Source organism: Grus americana, chromosome 16 (genome assembly GCF_028858705.1).
Source record: "Grus americana isolate bGruAme1 chromosome 16, bGruAme1.mat, whole genome shotgun sequence".
NCBI classification, from domain to species: domain Eukaryota; kingdom Metazoa; phylum Chordata; class Aves; order Gruiformes; family Gruidae; genus Grus; species Grus americana.
In genome coordinates, this window is record NC_072867.1 from 13,458,253 (window position 1) to 13,480,960 (window position 22,708).

A 22,708-nucleotide genomic window follows, 5' to 3' on the forward strand; every position below is an offset into this window, starting at 1 on the left:
ACAGGCGGTCTGCCTTGGTGCAGGACAGTTTTGTTGGCCCCTTTAATTTTACCCCATATAAACTCTAGTAGAGAGTTAACTTTTTTTTCTGGTTGCACAGACAGAAGCAAAAAGTGTTTAATCTGGTTTAAAGCTTGACACCGCATGGCTTTGCACGTGGTGCTGAGTTTTAAAGCTGAACTTCTGATCTGAAGAGTTTAAAAAAAGAAAAATCATCCTGTTACTTTTACTGTAGACAGCTGCTGTGACCATGGTCTGGTCCACCTGCTGAGCTTCCAGGGAAGCATTTGGCTTGCTGAAAGCTGCCAAAGGCTCTGGGCTCCCCCAGCTTGGAGTATGTGTATGTACGTGTGTGTGTATATATATAGATATTTACATGCGCTAATTAACTCTTAGGTGGCTGCAAGCCAAGATGTCCAACTTTAAGGTACTTTCCTAATAACAGATTCAAAGTTCAGTAGATCCCAGCGAGCTTTGGGAGCCCTCGTGAGCATCGTGCACGCGTCCTTGGCAGTTGGAGGGAGGGTTTGTCCCTGTAGAAGCACACGTGGGTGCAGGAGAGCTGGGAGGGTGGTGGTGGGGTGTCCCTGGAGGGTGAGCGGAGGGGAACGGGTGTCGAACCACGTGCTCCTGGCACGGCCCCCAGTTTGGGTGGGAATCGGCAATTGAAATCGCATCCAGTCGGAAGCGTGAGGGGAAGTGGGGTAGTCATACTGGAAGTATAAATACGTGCCGGCTGCCTTCTGGGTGCCTCTGAATTCCCCCGTGTGCGCAGGGGCTTTCCTGCCCCGGGGGTGGCTTGCACTGAGCACGCCGAGCTCCTGTCTGGGGAGACTGTCCCCCTCTGGGATGGGGGTCAGGTTGTTCCCAGGCCACGGGTGCTTCCTGGGACCGGGGTGGCAGGTAAGGTGTCCCGGGGCTCGGCAGGGATGTGTGGGTGCAGGGCCGGGGGGAATCCCGGCTCCTGTGCAGGGAGCGAGCCGAAAGCAGAAGGGGACCTGGGTGTCCCTCCTCCCCCTGCCCTGAGAACCAGACCTTGCTGTGTGTTTTCCCATACGTAACTTGGAAAAAACCCTTTTACCAGAGGGGCTCAGCTGACCCTTGGCAGCAGCGTGGAGATGCCTCTTCGTGTCTGTCATCCTTAGGCCTTCATGGAAATTTGCTGAAAAATAGTATTTTTGTAAAACTTGGCCCCTTTGTAAGGGGGCCTCCTTAGGCTGCTTTCATCCCGCGGTGCTTGTCGTACCCAGCCTGCCGGGGACCGTTGCCTTGGTTTGATTTTATTTCTGGCTGGCGAGCAGTGCGTGGATGCTGACAAACCAGCGAGGCGTTCCTGTGCCTGCCTGCAGCAGATAGCAAGTGGTTTGTCAGCACGGACTGATCTGCGGTCTCATAGGAGGGGGGGGGGAGAAAAAATTAAAAAATGAAAACTTCCTCTTTTTTTTATTTTCCTCCCCCCTTTCCCATCCCCTTTTTGGTTTTTGTACACACCAACTGCTGTTTCAGTTGAAATTGCGTTGGCTCAGGCTGGCTGTGCTCCCCGTGCAGCAGAGACCATGGGAACGTGGGGAGAGGCTTCTGGGGGCTCACGGCACTGGAAGCCACCTCTGCTGCTCCCAGTCTGCTGGTGAAAGGGTTTGATATTGCCAAAAAGCATGCACAAATCTATACGCAACGTGTACCTCTGCCGGGGAGGAGGTGTGCGGGCGTGCTCAGCGTCACGTGGGATGGAGAACAGGTCCTAGGGAGGGGGAGCTGGGACCTGCGGCGCTCCCTGCTCGGGATCGGTCCTGGCAGCATCCTCGGAGCCCGGGCTGCAGTGGGAATTTAGGCTTTGTATAACTAACCATTAATATGAGAATAATAATTAGTGCACCTTGAACTGGCAGCGATGAAGGACAGCATTTAGACATTTGTTACTTTTCCATTGAAATCCAGACAAAAAGGAGGAGCCTTAAAATCTTCTCCAAAAAAACTAAGTGAAGCATCTATAAAAATCAGCAATTTGTAAATCTCCCCTTGGGGCTGAGGGGAGTCCTCCCACTCTGATTTTCCTGATTTTGTTACAGCTGGGAAAGGAATTGCAACACGTGGTAAAGCAGGTGTCAGGGGTGTTTGTGAAAATACCCTCAGGGCCACGGTGTCTTCTCTGGCTCTTGGTCCTGATCAGAAAGGCTGATCTAATATTTACGTGTCATTGGAGGCGTGTGACATGCTTTAGTCCTGGATTTTAGCATAACCCTGTGGATGGAGATGGCTGCTGGGGAGGTCGGTCCCTCCTGGCATAGATCAGGGCTTACCTGAGACGGCTGCAGAAACGGCCAGAGCTCGGAAAGGAAGGCACTGGAAGAAGCGTGTGCAGATGTGTGAGAGCATGGATGGGGAAAGGGGTGGGCAGCGGAGGGACCTCATGCCTCTGGTGACCTCGTGTTGAAGTGCCAAAGCTCTAGCTTGTGTGTTTTGGAAACTAAGTCACCACCCAAAACAATACCCATCTCCAAGAGGATTGGAGATGTAGATCTACAGGGCTCGAATAAATAGCTGGCATTTTGCAGGCCTGGTCCTGCTGGTGCTGGGGGAAGGCCTTCTGGGGCAGTCAGTTGGAATGGATTTGGGATGATCTCGTATTTGGTCTTCCCTGTGACAGGGGTGCTCCACAGCAAAACCTTGGCAGTGGTGTTTGCCAAGTGGAAAACGGGGCTGCTGGAGAATTGCAAGGGCAGTCGGGTTTGGTGATCACCCAGGGCTTGATGTTCAGTAGTCTTGTGGGACCGTGGTTGACTGAACTTTAACCTGCTGCTTTCCCATTTGCTTTCAGTTGTTGCGTGAAGTGGAAAGCACACACACGATGAAGAGGAGCTCTTGGCTCTCCTAATCCTTTGTCGGTGATTTGGAAGCAGTGACCGCCGTGCCTGCTCTTTCGCCATGTCTGGATCTACGCAGCCCGTGACGCAGAGCTGGCGTGCTGCCGAGCCGCGCTACCCTCCGCACGCCATGTCCTATCCCGTTCAGATTGCTCGACCACATGCGGTAAGGCAAGAGATTTTCCTTCCCTACCCGCTCGCAGGGTAGGAGCTGCGTGGTGTGTCCCTATTGCTGGGGCAGTGGTTCAGCTGCGCTGGTCTCGGATGTGGCTGTTACAGAGAAATCAGACCGTTTCCGTGCCTGTGGTACAGGATTTCATCGTTCCTCTCTTGTGGGATCCTCTTTTGTTTCTCCATACAGTGCTTTCAGCAGTTCTCTCCCTTTCCAGCCTCTTCCCGGCACCTGCCGTGGCGGTGTCGTGGGCTCTGGCTCATCGTTTATGAGCGCAGTTCGTTCGTTTGTCTTCCCAGCGAGAGCACCCTTGGTTGGATGCAGCAACCAGCTTGGGGGGGAGAGGGGAAGGGTGGTTGACCACCTGAGCAGAGCAAGAGCATGTGGCCTCCAGCCCTCCTCAGGTTGGCCTTCCCTTGGTGTTGAATCGAGAGGGGACGATCATCTTCTGCATGTGGGCTTCCTGCTTCCCAGCGAGCCCGTTCCTTGGTCTTCACACCCACGGGAGAGCTCTCCAGAGTCCCAGGCAGACTGCCGGGGGTGAACCTGCCACCTGCCCTTCAGCCAGACCTGCCCCTCTACATGGTGTTTCTGGCTGCTGGTGGCACTCCTGGGGAGCGAGAAGAAAACTGAGCTGCTGATTCTTTTCCATTTTATGCTTTCCCCACTTTTCCACCCCTCTCTTATGTTTGACCTGTAGTCTTGTCTCCTCTTGGATCGAGGCATAAGCCAGTGATGATTTTTTTGTTGGCTGTGCCTTGTTGAACGCAATGGAGCTTACACAGGTTAATTCACGGATCCAGCCTCTCCCTTCTGCGTCGCATCACTCACGTCTGTGCTTGCTCATCCTGGATGGTTGAATGTTTTAAGTCCTTAACGGAAAAAACTCTCCTTAGTGGAACAGCTTTAGTCAGCTCAAGCTGCTTAAATGAATCTTATTAGGTGCTGGAGTGTGGCACGCGCCGGTTAGGCTGCTCTTTGGAGCTGCTTCTTGGTGGGTTACAGCGAGGCGGCCGCAGCCGGGAAGGTGCTTGTAGCAGGAGTTAGCGAGGAGACCTTGTCTCGGGGTTACGTGTCCGACAGTGGCGGCTATTGAATGGTAAAATTCCTGCTGTGAAGATTTTAGGGTTTGACTTGAAAGCCTGGAAATCCACAAAGTGTCAATGAAGGAGTGAAATTCCCTCGTCTGCCCTCTTTGTTGGGCTTCAGCAGAGCGGCGTGGGGAGCAGAGCCGGAGTTTGGAAAAGTTTTGAAATAGAAATGTTAAGGAAGGCGCAGGACGAGCTTTTGGCTGCGTTAGCTGGCTCATCTAGATCACTCGGGGCCTGCGTGCTTCTGCACAAAGAAGCTTTTCATCCAGGGTATGAGACACGCTGACCTGGTTCAATTTATGGGAGTTTTGCTTCCATCAGTGCGAACGTATTTATTTGGGAGGTGGGACGGAAAGAGAGCATTTGTCTCAAAAAGAAAATCCCAGTTCTCCTTTTATCAGAAACCTGAGCAGGAGGGAGGAGGATGTGACCAGGTGAGCAAGATCTGCAGTTGTTGCAAAGTCATGATTTAAAAACAAACCAAGGAAACCTCAATACCCAACGTGGAGATGGATTTTAGAAGGGTGCAGAAGGCTCCTAGCCTTGGGGCGTTGAGTCCTTGTCTCCTGCAAACCCCAGCTGCTTCCCCTTAGTATCGCAACAGCAGAATGAACCAAGCGGGGCAGTTGTTTGCAAGTCGGACGGAGCTCCGGATTTCTCCAACCTGCCCTGCTCTCTGGCTAGAGTGAATACTGTTTTTATTCTATCTTATTAATGTTGGAAGAAGTTGCTGGCGTTTGCTTCTAGAAGCTATTTTTACAACCGCATGTAATCTTCCGAAGTTACGTGATACCTTTTAGGTGTCTGATTGCAGGAGAGGTTGGACTTGAGATTTTTTTTGATTTTTTTTTTTTTTTTTTTTTTGGACGGAAAGCTGCAAGGGTCTTCTCAACAGAAGTGTGCCAGCCTCACACAAGCCAAACGCACCTTGCCTCTCCTTGGGAGGGTAGGCAGAGTGTTTCTTCAAGCGTGTCCCTGCATGATCTGCCCTGCCGCTCTCAGCTGTTTGCAAACACATGTCTCTTGCTCGGCAATGCCGTGAGCTGGAACCTGGCCATGGCTCTGGGGCTGGAGCTGATCTCTGGTGGGATTGCTTGGGGGAGGACAGCCCAGTTGCTTTGAAGTTGCTACGCTGTTTAATATTAAAAGTCAGCGGTATTTGCTTGCATGTCTTGGCCAGGTCACTTTTGTCATGGGGTGTGTTTGCACAGTGAGAGCTTGTTTGGAAGAAAGCAAGAGAGGCCAAAACCAACCCAACACTAGCATGTCTTGCATTTAATTAGATTTTGGTTCTGGTTTGCTGCGTTCCACGACATCCTTTCCAGAGAACTGGGAATTTGTCAGCCCAGGGATCCTTATCCTGGTGGTGGAAACACCCTGGGTCACCTCCTGAGCGCATCCGCAGGGCTGAGCAGAGCAGGGCTGCAAATGCTATTATAATATAAATAAATAATCACAGTCCAACTGTGACGGTCGCACCCAGGGAAATGCGGCGCGGCAGGAATACTGAGCTCAGAAATGAGCCGTGACATTATTTTAGGCTTGGAGACACTTTATGAAAAGTGATTTAAAGGATTGCAGCTGTTTGATTTCACAGATGAGGCAAGTGAGAGGGGATGTTGTGAGGGGGCAGAAGGCAGTGGAAGCAGGCTTGGACATTTTTCTTTTCCCATCATATAAAACCTAAGAGAGTATCCAAAAATTGGGGAAAAGATGCATTTCAAGTGAACAAACAGAAATATGCTTTGTACCGATGGGCGCTATCTCCCAGCAGCATGTTCCAGGAGTTACTGCTGAGTTTGGAACTGGTGGAGAAGATCCGGTACTGGTCGAGTGAGGATGTTTGTTGGCTGGTTTCCCTCTTAGGTGCCAGCTTTGGGCAGGACTGTGAACCCGTGGGTCTGATCCAGCGTGAGCTCTGATGGGCGATGCAGTGAACAGGCTCTTCTGGGTGGGTTGGTCCCCATCTGTATCAGGGCGTCCTCCTCTTCCTCACTGAGAGGCATCTGGTCCCAACAGCTGTCAGGGAGGCTGGAGGTGAAAATGGTGCAGTATTTTATAATGACCCTAGGTTTAATTCCATCTTACTAAAAAATGACTTGCAGAAAAATTTTGACAGGTGTGCATGCTTTTAAAGGGAAGAAGGCAGCTTGGTGAAAAGGTTCTGGTTGGTTTGACTTTCTTTAGGTAAAACTAAAATCACCAATAATCAGCAGTTTCTTCTTAAGAGCATTGCGTGGTTCTTGGCCAAACTTCAGGGGAAACATTTTTGTTTTCCATGTTCATTAGCTGTAATGTTGGGGTGCTTAGTTGACTTCTGTCATGTTCAGCTTGGGAACAGAGGAATTGTTTGAATGCTCTGTGACCTTTAGCCGAAGGTGAAAAAACACATCACTCGTGCTCTTAACCTTCTAATGTGTCCCAGGTTCATGTTCTCTCAAAGGAAACTTTCGCGTGAAGGATACTCATTTTCAGGCAACCTGCAGATATTTTCTGTAAACAGATCGATTTCCCTGCGTAGCGCATGTCCCCCTTTCCCTTTAAAGCCTCTTCGTGATCAATACTCCTGGGGACGGAAGGGTTCCCCTCTCTTCCTCCCCCCTGGATCCGGTTTCTTGCTGTGTGCCCTCCTTAGCAGTAAGCTTCTCCTATTAGGGAATGTCAGATTCCAGCGCTGCGGGAATGATATGGCTTGGGATGCAGGCTGGGGTCGCCAGGAGGGTGCTGTCATCTGCGGGAGATGCTGGGGGTCGGGGCGTGCAAGATGTCCTCGTTGCAACAGCCTCCGTGCCAAAACAGGATCTGCTTTTGGGGTGCTTTTGGTGGTTTTCCTACTAGAGATACTAAACAGGTTTGGGGATTGGACAAGACGCGCCCGCACGCCTCCCGCGTGCTGTTTGGCCCCGTTCCCCGTGCACTGCTCACCTGAGATGGCAAAGCAAGCTTAATTCCTCTGCTCCAGCTTTGAGACCTTTGTGCCTCTTCCCATGCCACCTCTCCTGTCTGGGAGCAGCTCTGTAGTTCCTTCATTAAACTCCCTGCTTGCAAAACAGCACTTGTGCAGGAGCGTCCCAGCCCGATCGCTTGTTTCTCTTGGCCCGCGATAAACAACTTCCTTCTCTCTCTGAACCAGAGACAAGAGGTTGGTGCAACCTTGTGTGTTGGTTTGGTGTCCTAGCCAAACGGTGGCCTGGGGGGAATCAAGTGCCTTCCCTGGCCAGGCTCCTCCTCCCAGCAGGGTGAGTTAAACCCAGCATCCTACAGTGGAAGGTGCTGTGAGGAGATGGAAGCTCCTGAGATGGCAGGAGCTAGGTCCTCTCCGCAGTGACATGGTCAGCGTGGCAAGGCGACGCCAGGTAAGCCTGCAGAGGGGCAGCGTATTTCACATTACGTACGCAAGGTACCTTTGCTGCTGTGTTGCTTTTCCTTGGAGTAGTTAGTCACGCTTTTATCTGCTGGAAGCAAAATGCCAGTCTGTGTCGGTGCTCCAGGAACTTGCAGAACGGAAGAGTTTATGGTGCCAAATGCTAAAATCCCCCAGGCTGCGAAGAGCCTTCTCCAACCACCTCCGAGCGCAAAGAAAAGCCTCCTGCTACCAGCTGCACAGCTGAGCAGGGGGCGGTTCGTGCCAGAGATTCGCATCCTAAATTCTGCCTGCTGGGCTCCAGCTAATGTTTTAAGAAATGGCTTGAAAATCAAAAACATACCTTGGAAATACTGACTCTGATCGTGTCTGTCGCAAGAACTCGATGCGATCGTTGTTGAAGTACTTTGAGGTTGCCAGTGAAGGATTGCTGGAGCTCTGAGCAGCTCAGCGGTGGATTTGGGAAAATTGGCTTTCTGCTGTGGGACTGGGAGAGCATGGAGGTGAAGGAACAGGACACCTAATTCCCTGCCCTGGGGTCTCTCTCCCATTGCCAGGAAGGAGTTGGCTTACAGCAGTTTGTATTTAAAGCTCATTTTCCCTAGGATACAGCCTTTATCCAAAACAGTTCTTTTTCTTCAAGCTACTGTAAACTTCTATGGTTGCTCCCTAATCTGCTTTTTGGACGTGATTTGATGCAGAGGGTGATTCTTTGCTGTTGGTTGATATCAAGATTGTAAATCCACAAGGGAAGAAAAAACTTCTGCTGCAGACGCGGTTTGGCAAAGGCAGAGACCCACTAAAGCTGCTTTTGGAGACGTAAAGCCTTTGCCTGCGCTTCTAGCCTGACTCTGCCCACATTGCCCCACCAGCCCCTGGAGACACATTCTGCAAGACTGGGGGCTTTTGCTGGTTGTCAGTGTCACCACATTTATTCAAAATACTGAGCAAGTCAGGTTCTTTGACCTGAAGGATTTGCTGTGGAGGTGTAAGGAAGTGTAGGAGAGAGCTGAGTGGAGAATGTGGAAAGATGAAAGGGTCCTACGTGGACCTGCAGATAGGTGTTGTATGGGAGCATGTGTGGTGGCAATTGGTGGGGGACTGCTGCAGAAGAGATGTAATGATGAGCAAAATGACTAGGTGCTTTTAAGGTGGAAGTTCTGGGTTTGTTGCATGAAGAGAGCTGCTCACCCCGCATGGGTGTCCGTGACCAGAAGTGGCTTCAGGAAGCAGAGCTCCAAGCTTGGGGGATGGAAGAAGGGCAGATGGGTCATTCCCGGCTCAAAGGCGCCTGGATGCGACTGGGACAAAAGTCTTGTGATGGAGAGAGACTCAAAAGCAGCACTGTAATGGATGTGCTGCTGCTCTGCGGGCACCTCTGGCTGCCGGGGAGAGGGCTGGTGGCTCCAGCACCCGGCACCGGTCAGATGACCGGGAAGCCACAACAGCTGAAAGCTGCCCCCACCAAGACGTGACGACTTCTCCATGAATGGCGTATTCAGACGGGCCAGCTAAACGCTGCTGACAGCCCCTGTGTGCTGGAGAGGCGGGGGAGAGGGCGTCGGGAAGGATGCATTACTGTGCAGCTGGTACAGACGCTAATGGTGCTGGCAGCAGACGTGGCCTCGGTGCAGGGATGGCAGCAGAAATCAATGCCTTCCAAGAAGGGGCCACGCGCAGTGTGGTCACCTCCTAAAACAAAAGGCCAAGTCAGCAGTGTCTGAGAGATGGATGGCAACGAGACTGTGTCAGAACAATAAGGGCATTTGTATTTTCAGCACATGTTGCATCCCCGTAGGCAAGATAAAAATGCAAGTATTCAGCCAGGTTTTTATTACTGACCTTATCTTCAACAGTAGAGCTGATTGTGGAGGAGTTGTTGTTTGTTTTATTTTTATTTTATTTTTTTTTTAAAATCTGCAGTGAGCTCCTCCCAGAGTTTTTGGGAGGAAGTGAGGCAGACAGCAATGTACTTGCGGACAACCTGTTCCGATCAATAACCACCTCCTTTGCACTTCAGTGGAGGTTTTCAGTAGCAGAGGATGGTTCCTCGTTGCTGGGGAGGCTGAGGGCGATGGGCTGATGCCACGCTGGTCCCCTCGCAGCCGCGCTGGGTCTGGAGCTCATGCAGTGACGGCTCTGCTACCACCCTGGTTCCTCCCAAACCTTCCCCCTTCCTCTTACCTGAATCGGCTTTGGGAAAAATTATTTTCTCCAGGCAAAGGCTAAAAAGTGCATTTCTTGGTCTGATGAGCAACTGCTGTGCTGCCAGCGCCAAGGGGTATCCAGGCACCAGGGAGCTTTTCCTTTTATTGCTAAAATAGGTCACACTTGCTGCTGGCAGAAAGAGATTTAAAGCAACTTATTTTTTAGACTTTCAGGGTGTGCAGAGCAGGGGTGGGGGGCATCCCCTGCATCTGGCAAAGCCGCCCGGGTGGTGGCCATGCCGCTTTGGCCACCACACTTTGGACTGGAGAGCTGGTCTGCCTGGCTTGCAGGTGGCACCGATTGCTAGCCCAGCCTCCTGCTGCCGCCAGGGTTGCAGGAAGGGGCTCAAGCAGCAGGTTATTGCACAAATTGCTGGATGGTCAGAGGCTCTTGCAGGTTCCAAGTTGGAATATGCTGCTCCGTGCTGGCTGTGTGCTCCTGGGGACGTGGGAAGCTCAACCCGCTGTGCGCTTCCTGGGGGGACGGGGTGGCTCTGCGGTCCAAGGCTGTGCGGTCAAGTCCTGGCCATCGCGTTGGGCCGCTGACTTGTGGCATCCCCTCTTGCCATTGTATAGGGAACAGCTCTGGGCATCAGAGGCCCAGGGTGCTCTCTGATTTGAGGAAACACCAGCAGAAAAGCAGGAGGAGAAGAGGGATGGAGCATGTGGCTGGTGAGGGTGCTGCTCCAGGCAGTGCTGTCTGCAACTGCTGTCATCTCACCTCTCGGGAAGTACCAGTAGAAACCAGGACACGCGGGATGAAGGTGAGGCGTGGAGCAAAGTCCCCAGATCCCGTAGAGCCGGTGGGATGCTGTTGGGGGGACGAGAGGAGTGCGGGACATACCAGGGCAGCAGCTGTAAAGTGCCCAGCTCTGGCTCTGTGTGCCACCAGTGCCACAGTCTGGGGGGGCACCAGCCCCACTGCTGTCACCCATCGACTCCCCTGTGGTTAAAAGGAGTTCCCAGAACGACACGTGCTGCTCACGAGCAGCAGGAATGGGCCAGGCATCCTCTTCTAAAATTAGGTAAGAGACAATTTATAAATAGTGAAATAAACAGGGATGCTTTGGCATTGTTTTTTGCTCACTATTCAGACTATGCCATTATTAATCGGCCTCGTTTAGGCTAAACGCTTGGGAGTGCTTCAGCAGAAATAGCACGTCATTAAGAAATAAAATTATTCACAATACAACGTTGGGCGAACTTGTAATGAACAGCCCACAACCTAATCCTTGGTAGAAGTGGCAAGGAGCTGGGATTTGCTCCTCGATGAGCATGTGCAGCGCCCTGGCCCGTTTGCCTGCCTGCAAAAGGTGACGAGGACAGCGTGGGGTAGCGGCTCGGAGCTGAGTGAGGGCTCCCACGTCCGGGGAGCTCCGCAGGTGAAGCACTGCCTGTGCCCAACGCCGTGGTTAGAGTTGGCTGCTGCCACAAGTGCCACCCTCCGCCGGGGAGCCGGCTCAGCTGGCGGATGTGGTGACCGACCCCGCGACCGCTCCTCCTCGGCGTCACTGCAAAACAAGAGCTGGTGGTTTTTAAGCGAAGCTGCCTTTGCAGTGAAACTCAGCGGGGAGCTCCTGGTTGCTTTCCTGGCTGAAGACGTGGTAAGCAATGGGGGATGGATCTAATGCTTCGGGCAGCTCGAGCTGTGCTGCAGGTGCTCGTCTGGCTGTGCTCTAGCTCTCCACGGGTTTGCTCCAGAGCTGTTTTCCAAGGAAGTCAAAAGCACTGGGCGTTTGCACTTGTTTTTCTGCTGGCAGGAGGAAGAGAGGAGGAGCAGTTTGCCTTTCTGTCACAAGAACAGCTCCAGCCTTCCTTTCTGCCAGCCTCGTGTCTCTGGGGTCTTCTCCTTGGGGGCTAATTCTTGCAGCCATGGGAATGCCATCTGGATAGAGCAGTCGGTAGATGCGTTGCCCGTATGGATACGCTCTATGCTGGAGCGGGGAGAGCAGGGTGAGAGCTGCCGTTGGCCATGGCATAGCGTTGTCTGGCTCTGTGTGCGGCAGGTCAGAGCCCAGGGGTGCTTCCAGCATCGCTTTCAAACCTCCCTTTCTTCCTCCTCGTTGGAGGTCAGGCAACCCAGACCCGGGCAGCCGCAGGCAGGGGAAGGAGAAATGAAGCGCACCAGCAAGTGCACACGTTCAAAACAGAAAGTGAGGGAGGCAGAAAGGCTGCGAGGGTGCGTGCAGTTATTAGTTTAGTGTGTGGGTTATCCCGAGGTCAGGGGATGGTATAGAGGATGTAGCTGGAGACATTATGGTTGGTAGGGCAGCAGGCTGAAAGCTTTAAAAAAAATTGTAAAAGAGGGGAAAAAAGAGCTCTTTTTTTCCTTTCCTTGTGTGGGGCTGTCTCTGTTTTTGTGTTGCTGAGGGCTTTTCTGTAATATTGCTTTCAGTCTCCTAGTTTTGAACAGTTTGATTAGCATATCTAAATAAGCCTGATGATAGACTCAGGTTATTTAGGGTCAGAGGATTTTCTAGGAAGAGCAGGGAGATGGTGCTCTTGGCACTCCCGAATCCAGTAATGACACAAGAAGACCTTGAGACTGGGAGTGCTTTCACCACTCCCCCTCCCAGCACCCCCAGGCAGGGGAAGCGGGGATGGGTCCAGCCTTCCTCGCTGGCAGTGAAGGACGCTCTCGGCACCTCTGGCTGGGCGCAGAACCTTTTCAGTCTGCTGCGTGAAGAATTGTATTTTAATGAGGCTGCTTTTGGCTCTTTAGCATTTTATTTATCTAAATGCTGGCCTTGTGCTGTGTTGCTCTGCCAGGGCGATTTATGGCACTGCAGGCACTCTCGGTGTCTGTCTGTCTGTCTTCGGTGATGCTGCTAGTGCTGGCTCAGCCCAGCCAGCGGGTTTTTGTGGTGTGTCCTGCTCAGAAGGACTCGCTGGAGCCAGCTCTCATCAGGGCAGGTTTCTGGCTTTGTTTAGGCAGAAAGCGGCTGCATTTGAGTTGTTTTCCCCGCAAGACCCTTCTTCACCAGTCGCTGCAGCAGGCAGCGGTTGTGAGGTCTCTTGTAGCATCACCCATGTTTCAACTGAAACCGGTTTGGTGAGAGGGAATCGGACCAGGGTTGCAGCATTCACATGGGATGCTGAAGTCTGCCCCTGGGTACCTGTGGCTCCAGCTGACTGCTGAATTGCAGCGTGTGCTACGCTGTGAGCACCCGAAATCTCCTGCTATGAGGAGCTGCAGTTTGTGCTCCCCATCGCCTGTCTCCTAAGCAGCAGGCACACAGCCCCACATCGCTGCTACGTGTCCCTTCTGCTAACGGCAGCCTGCAGCCCCTTCTCAGTGGGTCGCTTGGAGCCGGGGCAGTGCGACGTGAGGCTGAGCGCTTGCTCCCTGACTTGAGTTCATTCGGGTGATGTGCTCAGGACCTAGCGCAGGTGTGTAGTTCGAAACCAAATAACGTGGATTTTCCTTGTTTTTCTAATTTTAGTTAGCTGCCTTCACCCTAAGCTTTGGAGATCTCGCTTGCTGATTTAGAAGTGTCTGATCTTGCTTGTAAGGCTGATGGTCTGGGCCAGGGCAGGTATCCAGCACGGTGTAATACCAGGTGGCTGGTGAAGGACTAAGACAGCAATGCACTTCTGGGACTGGAAGACGGAGGCAACCCCAGCCTCTTCACTGCACTTGGACGTCAAGCTGCTCCCAGCAGCAGGGATCCAACCTTCCTCTCCTGCCTGGGTGACTTCAACAGTTTTCCAAGTCTGCTCCTGACTCGGGCCCATTGCTGCCCCGAGTTGGCCGGGCGTCAGCGGGGGGATTGTCGCAGGAGCAGGAGGCACCGGAGCCAGGATGTGCGTAGCAGGATTGTGCCGTGGAGGTGCTGGGGGGCATGCTGGGGACGAATGTCTGGGCTGGAGGGTGGGATCTTCCCACCAGCACTCTGCAGTAGAGGTGTTTTGGGGGGACCTCTGTGCTGGCTGTTGGCTGAGCTGCATCTCCCCTGCTCAGACAAGCTTTCCGGCTGCTTAAAGGCTGCTCCCGTGGCATCGTGAGGATTTGCTTCCATTGGAGGGGATGGATGCCCTAGGGATGAGCCTGAATAAAGCATGGCTGTGGTGGCTGGCGGAGGGCTGTGTGTGGGACAGGAGGGTGTACCCTGACCGTGGCAGCTCAGCCTCGGCACCGCCGGGCCGGTTCTCGAACTGTCTACGGCTCTAGACGGTGCAGTCTAGAGAGAGGAAACTCTGGCCTGTTTGTTTATACTCTGCCTACATGATTAGAGGGGACACAGTTCCTTTCACCCGGGGTTATATTTTGGGAAGTTGCTGTTTTATCAGGAGAGCGATAAGGTCTTGACATTGAGACTTTCAAAGTGATTTTGGTTGCTTTGCTTTGGTTTTGTTTTGGAAACATTCCTCCTCCTCTGCCTGAATAAAGAAGCTTAATTTCTATCAACAGAAGTGGAAGAGATGCTCATCCTCTCTTTGCATCTCTTCCTGCCCTCTGCAAACCCTCCTTCCACCCCCCCAAATCTGTTGATGCGCCAGAGCCCCTGACTCCCCATGGTCTTTCTTGCTTCCTTAATTTCTATTTCATGACATTTACTGAACGTATTAAATTCTGCAAGACTTCCACAAAGTACATCTGTGGGGGAGCATCCGAACCACAAGGAACATCAGGAAGGTTGGTGTAAAAGGAACAATGTCCTGACTGCAGGCAGTGGGAGAATTGAGGGCCCTGGAGAAGGTGCTTTCACACATCAACAAATTTGGGAGGAGGGTTTGCAGAGGGCAGGAAGAGATGCAAAGAGAGGATAAGCAAAAAATAGAATTGAGCAAAAAAACAGCAAAGCAATGGAGAGGAAAAGGAGCAACGTGTAGCTTGGGGCTGCAGAGTTTTTTAGTTGTTTTATTTCAGGTGCCAAGGCTGTGCTAGAAATTTTAGGTCGGAATGGGGACTAAATCACGTTTATGCTGGGTGCTTTGGTGGGGAATTAAGGAGGTACCCACTGGACACTGCTCCCTCGTCTCTGCCCGCGCGTGGAAGGTGCGGTGGCACCGGCAGCGAGGTGCCTCCCTACGTACATCTCTAAAATGCTGCTGAACAAAATTGAAGCCTGTTCTGAAGGCAGCTCGTAAACCTTTCCGGCATTTGCATTTTGAAAAACACCATCATAGCTCACAGTGCAATTTACTGTAGTAACTTTCTGAGCAATTAATCCACCTACGTCCTGCCAGGTCTCCCGCGGTTCCTTTGACAGTTCATCACAGGGCACAGAAATTTGTCAATTTTAATCCTCCTCACTAATTTTTAGGTTATGTTTTCCTTCTGGTAAAACCAAACGCTGATGTGAGCAAAGCGGAGCAGGTCAGAGTGAGTCGGGCGATGTCTGGAGAAGCAGGAGCTGCTGCTCGCCAGCCTTGCCCTCGGCAGGGAACCCAGAGAGGCACGTCTGCCATCCCGGCCCCGAGCTAACGGCCCCGTGTAACGAGCTTCCCATCATTTCAGGCCACCCCAGCAAGCTCCGAGTTCCACCACCAATTTTCTGATGGGGGATAGAGGAGGAAAAGGCAAAGCTCAGCTGAGTGTGGGCAGGGGGAAAAGGAAAAACAGATGGTTCTTGGGACATGCAAGAGTCTTTTTTTTTTTTTTTTTTCTCAAGGGCACAGCCTTCGAGCCTCCCAGACGAGTAATTCTTGTTTATACGCCCACAGAAGGTGACGGTCCTGGTTGTGGGCCTATTGGTGTGTCTTCCCAGACATGGTGTGTTTGTTTTGTAGGTGGATGTCGGGAGCTCCATCGCGCTTTGCTTTTTTTATTTATTTATTTTATTTAAAACCAGGACAAGTGCAAACATGGGGAGGCTCATTGCAGGCAGCAGTTCTGCTTTGGCTGGGACTGTTGGAGCTGACAGGCTCCTCCACTTCAGATGTCTGAGTTTGTCCCATCTGTGGTTGGACCCACGGCATATTCTGTCCTGCAGCCCCCCAGAGCCTCCTGTGTGGCTGAAGAAAAAGCAGCATCCCAGGGTAGCATCCTCCCCTGACACCTGGATTTACAGCAGAAGTGGAACATCCCCATGAGGCCGAGTAGACGTTGTCCCAGTAACGCCCTCCTTATGTCAGAAGAACCTGTCTGAAGACACCCCTTGCCCCAGAGGCCGAGGTCTGAAATGGCCAGGCTGGAGGTGGAGACCAGGAGTTTGGGGCTGGCAGGGGTCCCTGGTTCCCGCAGTCAGAACAGAAAAGGAGCTGCACCACACTATTGCCTGCTGCTGGGGAGAAATGAACCTCATTCCAAAAACTGGAGCACCTTTCTAGGCACAAGAAGTGGTGGTCATCAGACACCACCGTTCCCCTTCCTCCTCCGTTTGATGTTTGGCCTTTTCACCTTTTGTGTGAGAGCACCTAAATGTGGGGTCGGGGATCTGCTTTTTTTTGGCTCCCCTGGACTGAGTGCTTACAATTTCTGTTCATCTTCCTGCCTTTCCAGACAGCTACAATGCAAACATCTTGTTTTACTCTCTGGTGGGCAAAGATGTTGGGCTTTGATATTCCCTTCTACTCCGCAGCTGGCTGGAGGAGAGCGTGGCATCCAGTGCCAGGCTGCTCTGTTCGCTCACACCTCGGGGGGGTCTCTGGGTGCAGGCTGGTGCTATTTCACCTCCCAAATCCGTTCTTTGCCTGCCACGCACCTTGCTGGGGCACCGCTCCAGCTTCCCTACTGCTGGACTGTGTCAATCGTCACTACATCTGATCAAATAATTTCTGTTGCGCCCACAACTGTATGCACTTGGTATTTTATTTATTGATTTTTTTTTTTAAGACAGTGAAATTGCTTTTTGAGGGAGTTGGAGCTTTTTTGTTCCAGTTGAGAACTGTTCAAAATAGCATCCCAGGTGGGATTGGTTCTTCTCACGTAAATGTGTGTCAGTGTTACCAGGGTTATTCTGTGACAGGGCTTTCTATGCCGTTGCTGAAGGTCTTAGTTAATTAGATGATTAGTCTTCTGGTCAAGTATCTATCTGCAAATAAAAAATAGCAATTGAATGTAGCTGCTAAAATACTGTTGCTGGAATCAGTCTGTGGCACAGAGCAGGAGGGCTTCTTATTTAATTAAAATCAGGAACATGCTGTACTGTACTCTCCAAGGGTCAAGGAACAAAAGGGACGCGCACATAATAAGTAGCAAACTGTCCTTTCAAACCCCTGAGCTCAGCCCCGGGAGCTGTGTTTAAAGGGACACTCTCAAGATAACATTTGTGATTTCTCTTCTTTTTCTTTTTTCTTCTTTCTCCATACTGCTGCGTGCATTATTGAAGCTGACAGCATCCTGTGACTTTTAATTTTCATCTTACCTGTTCTTCCTCTCGGATTTGACTGCTTGGATGCCAAAACCCCCTGTGTGTGTGCTGGGCGGCTGGGTTGAGCTTGTTTTGGTCCTGTCCCAGGAGCCAGCCTGCGAGCAGCCCCAGTTAAAGGCTGGAGGCAGATTGCACGGGGGGCTGAGCTACCATCCCAATGCGGTGCAGGACTGGGGGTTACTGGGAGCCCTTTTGGGGGGGGAAAGCACTGAGCTTTGTGGTCCAGCACCCAGTGCTTCAAAAGAGGAGTATCTATATAGTTGTCAGGGCTTAAGGCTTGCTTGAAAGTTCCCACCAGCCTAACAAGCTCTTCTGTGTTTGTTTCTGCAGGACGTCGCGCTGTTGGAGTACCAGCATCATTCCCGGGATTTTGCTTCCCACCTCCCGCCGGGGTCTATCATGCAGCCGCAGCGGCGGAGGCCGTCCCTGCTCTCCGAGTTCCAGCCGGGCAATGAAAGGTACTGGCTCCCTGCCTCCCCCCCCAGGCCATGGACATCCCGACTGCATTATCAAAGGTTTTGTGGAGCACTGAGGTGTGGAGGAGGGCTGAGAGAGACCTGGGCAGCGTTGCGTTGTGTATTGGTGCTGGCCGTGCTCAGTGCCTGTGCCGGTTTAGCTTCTTTGTGCTAATCCAAGTGGCAGCTTTTGCCTTCTGCTTTCTTCCCTTAGACTATCATGCATTTTAAAGCCATCTTAAAAACAGCAAATAACAAAAAAACCCACCCCTCTCACTTCTGTGAAGCAACACGTCACTGTAACTGGTTGTGTTGGCTTTCCTCAGTGTAGAAAATAAAGCCATGTGGTCGGGTTTGGTCTGTGGCTCCCGAGGCTGAAGGGAGGAGTGAGAAGAGCTCATTTCCACTGCGCATCTCCGCTTCCTCTTCTGCTGCCCTTCCTCCCCGCTTTCGTTGTTTTTGTTTCTCTTTCTGCATTCCCCTCACAACTTTCTCCAAGCTGCTTTTTTCCTGTCTGCTGTCCTTGTGGCTCTCCTGTGTCCCCGTTTTCTTTCGTAACCTCCCGTGGGAGGCTGGCAGTGTTTTTGGGTGCTACTCGGGCAAGCGCCGTGTGGCTGGAAATGCTGCAGATGATTTAACCACAGGAGCTGATCTGTTCTGAAGGCCACCACTCTCACTCTCTGTTTCGTCTCAAAACGCTGCTCTCTCACAGTTTCTCTTCTGCATCGATGCTGAGTGGTTTTGGAAAAAATTTGGCCTGGAAGTGAAATAAGAGCCTTGCTGCAATAGATTTATGCAAAGGATTTTTTTTTATGCTTATTCCTTAGTCGAGCTAAGAATAAAACCAGTACAGAGTCACAGAGATAAATCTGTTTCTCTAAACTCACAATTATTAGGGGAGAGGAAAAAGACCTCAGGGTGCTAGGTGCATCATAGATGCAGACAGGACCCTCTTTTTCTAATGGGATGGGTTTGGCTTGGTGCTCAGCAGAAACAAGCCCATGAGAAATTGGAGGCAAAAAGCAGCCTCCAAAGTTAGTCTTGCATCTGCCCTCCTGGATGTGCCTGTGGCACCTGCATCTCCAGAGGGTAACGTCACTTCTGAGGACTAGGAATTTATTGCAGCGTGCTACATTGCCTTGACTTGCTTAGATTTCTCCGTGCTTTGATTTCTTAGTACAGAGTAACACAGTTAAGTTGGAAGAGGGTCAGATTTAGCTAAATTTGAGGGAGATGGTTAAAGAGGACCCAGCGACATACTCCTGCCTGGTTTTGTTTTTCACACTACTTACGGATTGCAAAATGGAGAACCAGTTCTGCTCTCCAGTAAAATGAAGGTTTCAAGGTCTGAATATGCTATTTAAAAAACCTGCATCTTGGTTCTTCCATATAACCGAAAAAAACAACTGTAAGCCTTGGTGTCTACTATACCACGTGCCTAATCTGGTGTGGTCATCTAAACATCTCACTTGGGCTTACAAATGTTTCAAACTCTTCGAACTTATTTTTGTGTTGATCACGTGAATGTGAGTAAACGTTAATCGTCAGGTCTAGATACACATCCAAATGCTTATCATGGCTACTTCACTTTCAGCCTGAATGGTTGAAGTTTTGGCATGATGTAAAAAGAAATATTTTTTGTAACAGATCCAACTTGTATTTCGTCCCTTTTCCCTGTAACATCAGAAAAATCGAACTTTTGCAAAAATTATGCTGGGTAATAAAGCTAAAAATATCGCTTAAGTCCGCTCAGTTGGCATCTTGTGCCAGAATGCTGGGATATAGACTCATTAAAAATTTTTTGGGGGGGCATTTGGGGATGCAGGATGGGGGGTCTGCAGTATTTTTCAATCCAGTGTAATTAATTACTGAAGTCATTCAAACTGGGTGGCATTGGGGTTGGGGAGGTGTTAGTCTGTTTTGCAAAGCCAGCTACTGTTTCGCTGCATCTTTAAGCACTGCACTTACAAATCTATCCTCTGGGGGCTTTGCTTTTTCGTGGTGTGAGGATCTGCTCTAAAATAGCACCTGATGTGTTGTAAATGGAGCCCTTTGGGTGCTTGGTTGCTCACCTGAGGGTTCCTTGGGTGCTCAAGGGCCAAGACCCTGGAGCGGGTTGGGTTGGTCGTTGATGCCGACCCCAAAAAATAGCTCTGGCTCTACCTGGTATGGAGCAAAGCGTGGTCAAGGGAGGGTGGCGAAAGCTGCCATCTCTGCAGCTGAGTCCCCTTGGCAGGTTCACGCTGGGCGCATCTGTAAGCGCTTTGGCTTTGTTCCTGGGCTGGGATTGATGCTTTTGAGCAGAGGCAGCTGGCTCTCGGCGTGCGGGGCTGGGGAGGAGGGGGCGACCAAAGGCAAACAAGTAACATCCGCAGTGCGGGCACAGGGGGTAAATAGTGGGAAGCACAGGGGTGTGCTGTGTCTGAAAGGCAAACCCTCACCTTGGTTCCCCACCTGGCACACAGCGGTGGTGGGTGTGAGACAATCCTCTCCTTGAAGCAAGTGTCAGTGGAGGGGAACCCTTCCGATCCCCCGTTGCTTCGGGTGTTTGGAGGAAGCAGCCTGCCTGCTGTTAGTTGTGGTGGCTGATGCTCTTCCAGATTCACAGTTTGTGAGCCTGGTGCAAGTGGAACGTGACAGACTGACAGCGCTGGAGATCGAGCCATGTGCGTGTTCCCAGGTGGACATCCCTGCCCTACCATCGCTGTGCCCTGTGCTGATCCAGAGCAATGCCTGCAGCTGGAGAGTGTGGTTCAGCCCTCAGGCCGCTTGGTCCCGGTTCCTCTGAGCCCACCTGCCCGGTGGGCAGCTGCTGTTCGCCCTCCTCTCCTGGAAGTGCCAGGGATGCACTTTACTCTGTGCTGGTTTTGGGGAGTTGTCCCCCACTTTGGTGTTGCCTTCACCTTGGGCAGATCTCTAAAGCCTCTGCAGGCTGTCTTTGCATGTGGTATTTGAGGCTTGACCCCATGGATGCTTTAAATCCTGCAGAGATCATGTGGGCTTGCTTAGATGGTCATCTTACAGCTTTGCAGGTTTTCTGTCTCTCCTGGTTGCAGTTTTGCTGTAGCCACCAGGGTGGTCGTTAGTTGTGTCCCAGTGAAAAGGGAACAAGCGGTGAAGGGTTTCGCTATGGGCACAGTGTTTTAAGTATGAATCAGGTGGCAAAAAGCTGCTGAGCGGTCGCTTGCTGGAAGGAATGGGGTGCTGAGATGGTGTCACATTTTGGGGCTCCCCGAATAAGAAGCTCATTGAATGTCAGGCTCAGGCAGCTGGATGTTCCCACAGCTGAGCCTGGTGGGTCAGGCCAGGATGGGGAGAACCAGTTCCTTCCTGAAGGGTCACACCATCGTGTGCTCTCCTCCTTCGGGGGTGATGTGCCTCCTGCTTCTCCTGCTTCCCACCCTGGGCAGCCCGTTTCTGCAGGAGGTGCTGGGGAGTTACGGACTGCCCTTCTCCCAAGTACTCTCCCCGAGAGTCGTCATCACCCCTTGGTGGATGGGTAGAGACTTGAACTCCCTGTGCAGCAATTCCGGCTTGGAAGAAGGAAGGAAAACTTGAACCACACTGAATCTGTTCCTATAGGGAAAGTTAGCCCTGTGTGTCTTTGCAGGGATGTGCTGCTTTCCTTGATGGTTTTTTTGGTAGCAGGCTTTTTCTTGGAAGGATCCACAGACTTCCCCTTAGCTTGTTCGGTTGGCTGTGCCAACTGGACTGCAGGAGTGAAGAGAAGTATTTCAGGATCTGCTGTTGGTACAAGTCGTACCATGAATACTTGCAGAGGAATGTCCTGGCAAGGTGACAAGGATTAGGGTTTTTTTTTTTTCTCTTCTATATATATTTTGGTCCGCAAAAGAAGTGACAAAAACTGGGTTGAGTGTTAAATGGCAGGTGCCAGTGGGGTGAGGGGTCTGAAAAATCAAGGAACTGGGTGTTTCTGACTTTTCATACGCTTTACGATTTTAGAGCAAGATTCCGTATTAACGCAGGAATGCTGGGGTGGATAATGGCTTCTCTGGCAGAAAACATGGCTTTAAATAAGCGGTATGCATGTTAACACAGTGTATTCCGCCTTTATCCAGAGTAAGATGAGTCACTATTTTCATAGCAGACTATTTTCCCAGTTCATGAGACCATGCTCCTTTTTCAGAGCCTTTCTGCTTAGCAGTAACGAGGAGTTTGAAGAGTTTGCCCGGTGTTGATCTGAAGTATGACATTTAGGATACGTTAAGCAGCGGCTGTGTTTCCGCAGCCATCCGAGATAGCCATGTGCAATATAGCATGAGAGCAGGCCTAATTACTGTGCTTATTGGATGTGATTAATCCTTCCGGCTGAGGAGCCCGGGGAGCGGTGGGAAGCCGGGGCGGTGTGTGTGGCCGTTGGAAATCACGTGCAACTCTCGGTCTTCATCTGTGCTGGGCCAAATGGCACCAACTGCTCCGGAGTTAACAGCGCGACCGATCTGATTTTATTTATGGTCTTTAATTAAGTTTCCATTTTTAAAGGTGACCCTTTTCTCAGGAGTGAGCAGTAGTGCGGCTGAAATCCCTGCAACCATACATCTTTGTGTCTTTTCACACTTGAAATGATGTTCTGGGAGCTGCGGGTTTTTTTTTTTTTCCTCCCCATAAATGAACGTGGGAAAGTAACGGCTGGAAGGGCAGATGCTGGTATGTGGGAGCTTGGTGCCAGTGTCAAGCCTTGTCTCACGAGTACCTTCTGCTCTGGTGTGAACTGGGGTACGTCCATGGGTGAGGAGGAGACGTGGAGACGCCAGACTTCATGGAGTGGGCCAGTGTGCCCTGGTAGGGAGGTTTGAGGGGAAACCTGGGCTTTGCCTTGGCTGGGATGGAGAGGTAAAAGTTAATGAAGCAACTCGCCGTTGTGTAATCTCGAACCAGATTTATTTTGGGGGAGGAAAGGTGATCTTGCAGTGTACACAGCATGCCTGGAGAAACATGGGATGTCCCTCGGGCATTAGTCCAGGGAGTGCTTCAGCCACCCAGGACTGCCAAATAGGGCTTTCCAGTGGGGATCCAGGTTTGGGGTACCTGGAGAAATTGGTGAATGAGGAGCATGTGGGGGAGCTTGCGGAGACACACGAATATTTCTTCTCCTCCTCCTGAGTGAGCCAGTGCCATTGTGTGGCACAGTGTTAAAGCTTCTGCGGGTCCTGTCCATGAATAATTCAGGCTCTGTGTACGGGGCTTTTCAGTATGCAAGTTTTAAATACAGCATCTG

General features: G+C 51.4%; 1 protein-coding gene across 13 annotated transcripts in view; it reads left to right on the plus strand.

Moving 5' to 3' along the window:
• Positions 1 to 22,708, plus strand: part of NCOR2 (nuclear receptor corepressor 2) — a 255,422-nt gene that overhangs the window by 72,333 nt on the left and 160,381 nt on the right. For all 13 annotated transcript variants that reach the window (XM_054843763.1, XM_054843759.1, XM_054843769.1 and 10 more), the window contains exons 2-3: positions 2,819 to 3,030; positions 17,345 to 17,472. In XM_054843763.1, the coding sequence (XP_054699738.1) occupies positions 2,926 to 3,030; positions 17,345 to 17,472 (233 nt within the window). In that variant the 5' untranslated portion in view covers positions 2,819 to 2,925. The remainder of the gene's footprint in view (positions 1 to 2,818; positions 3,031 to 17,344; positions 17,473 to 22,708) is intronic.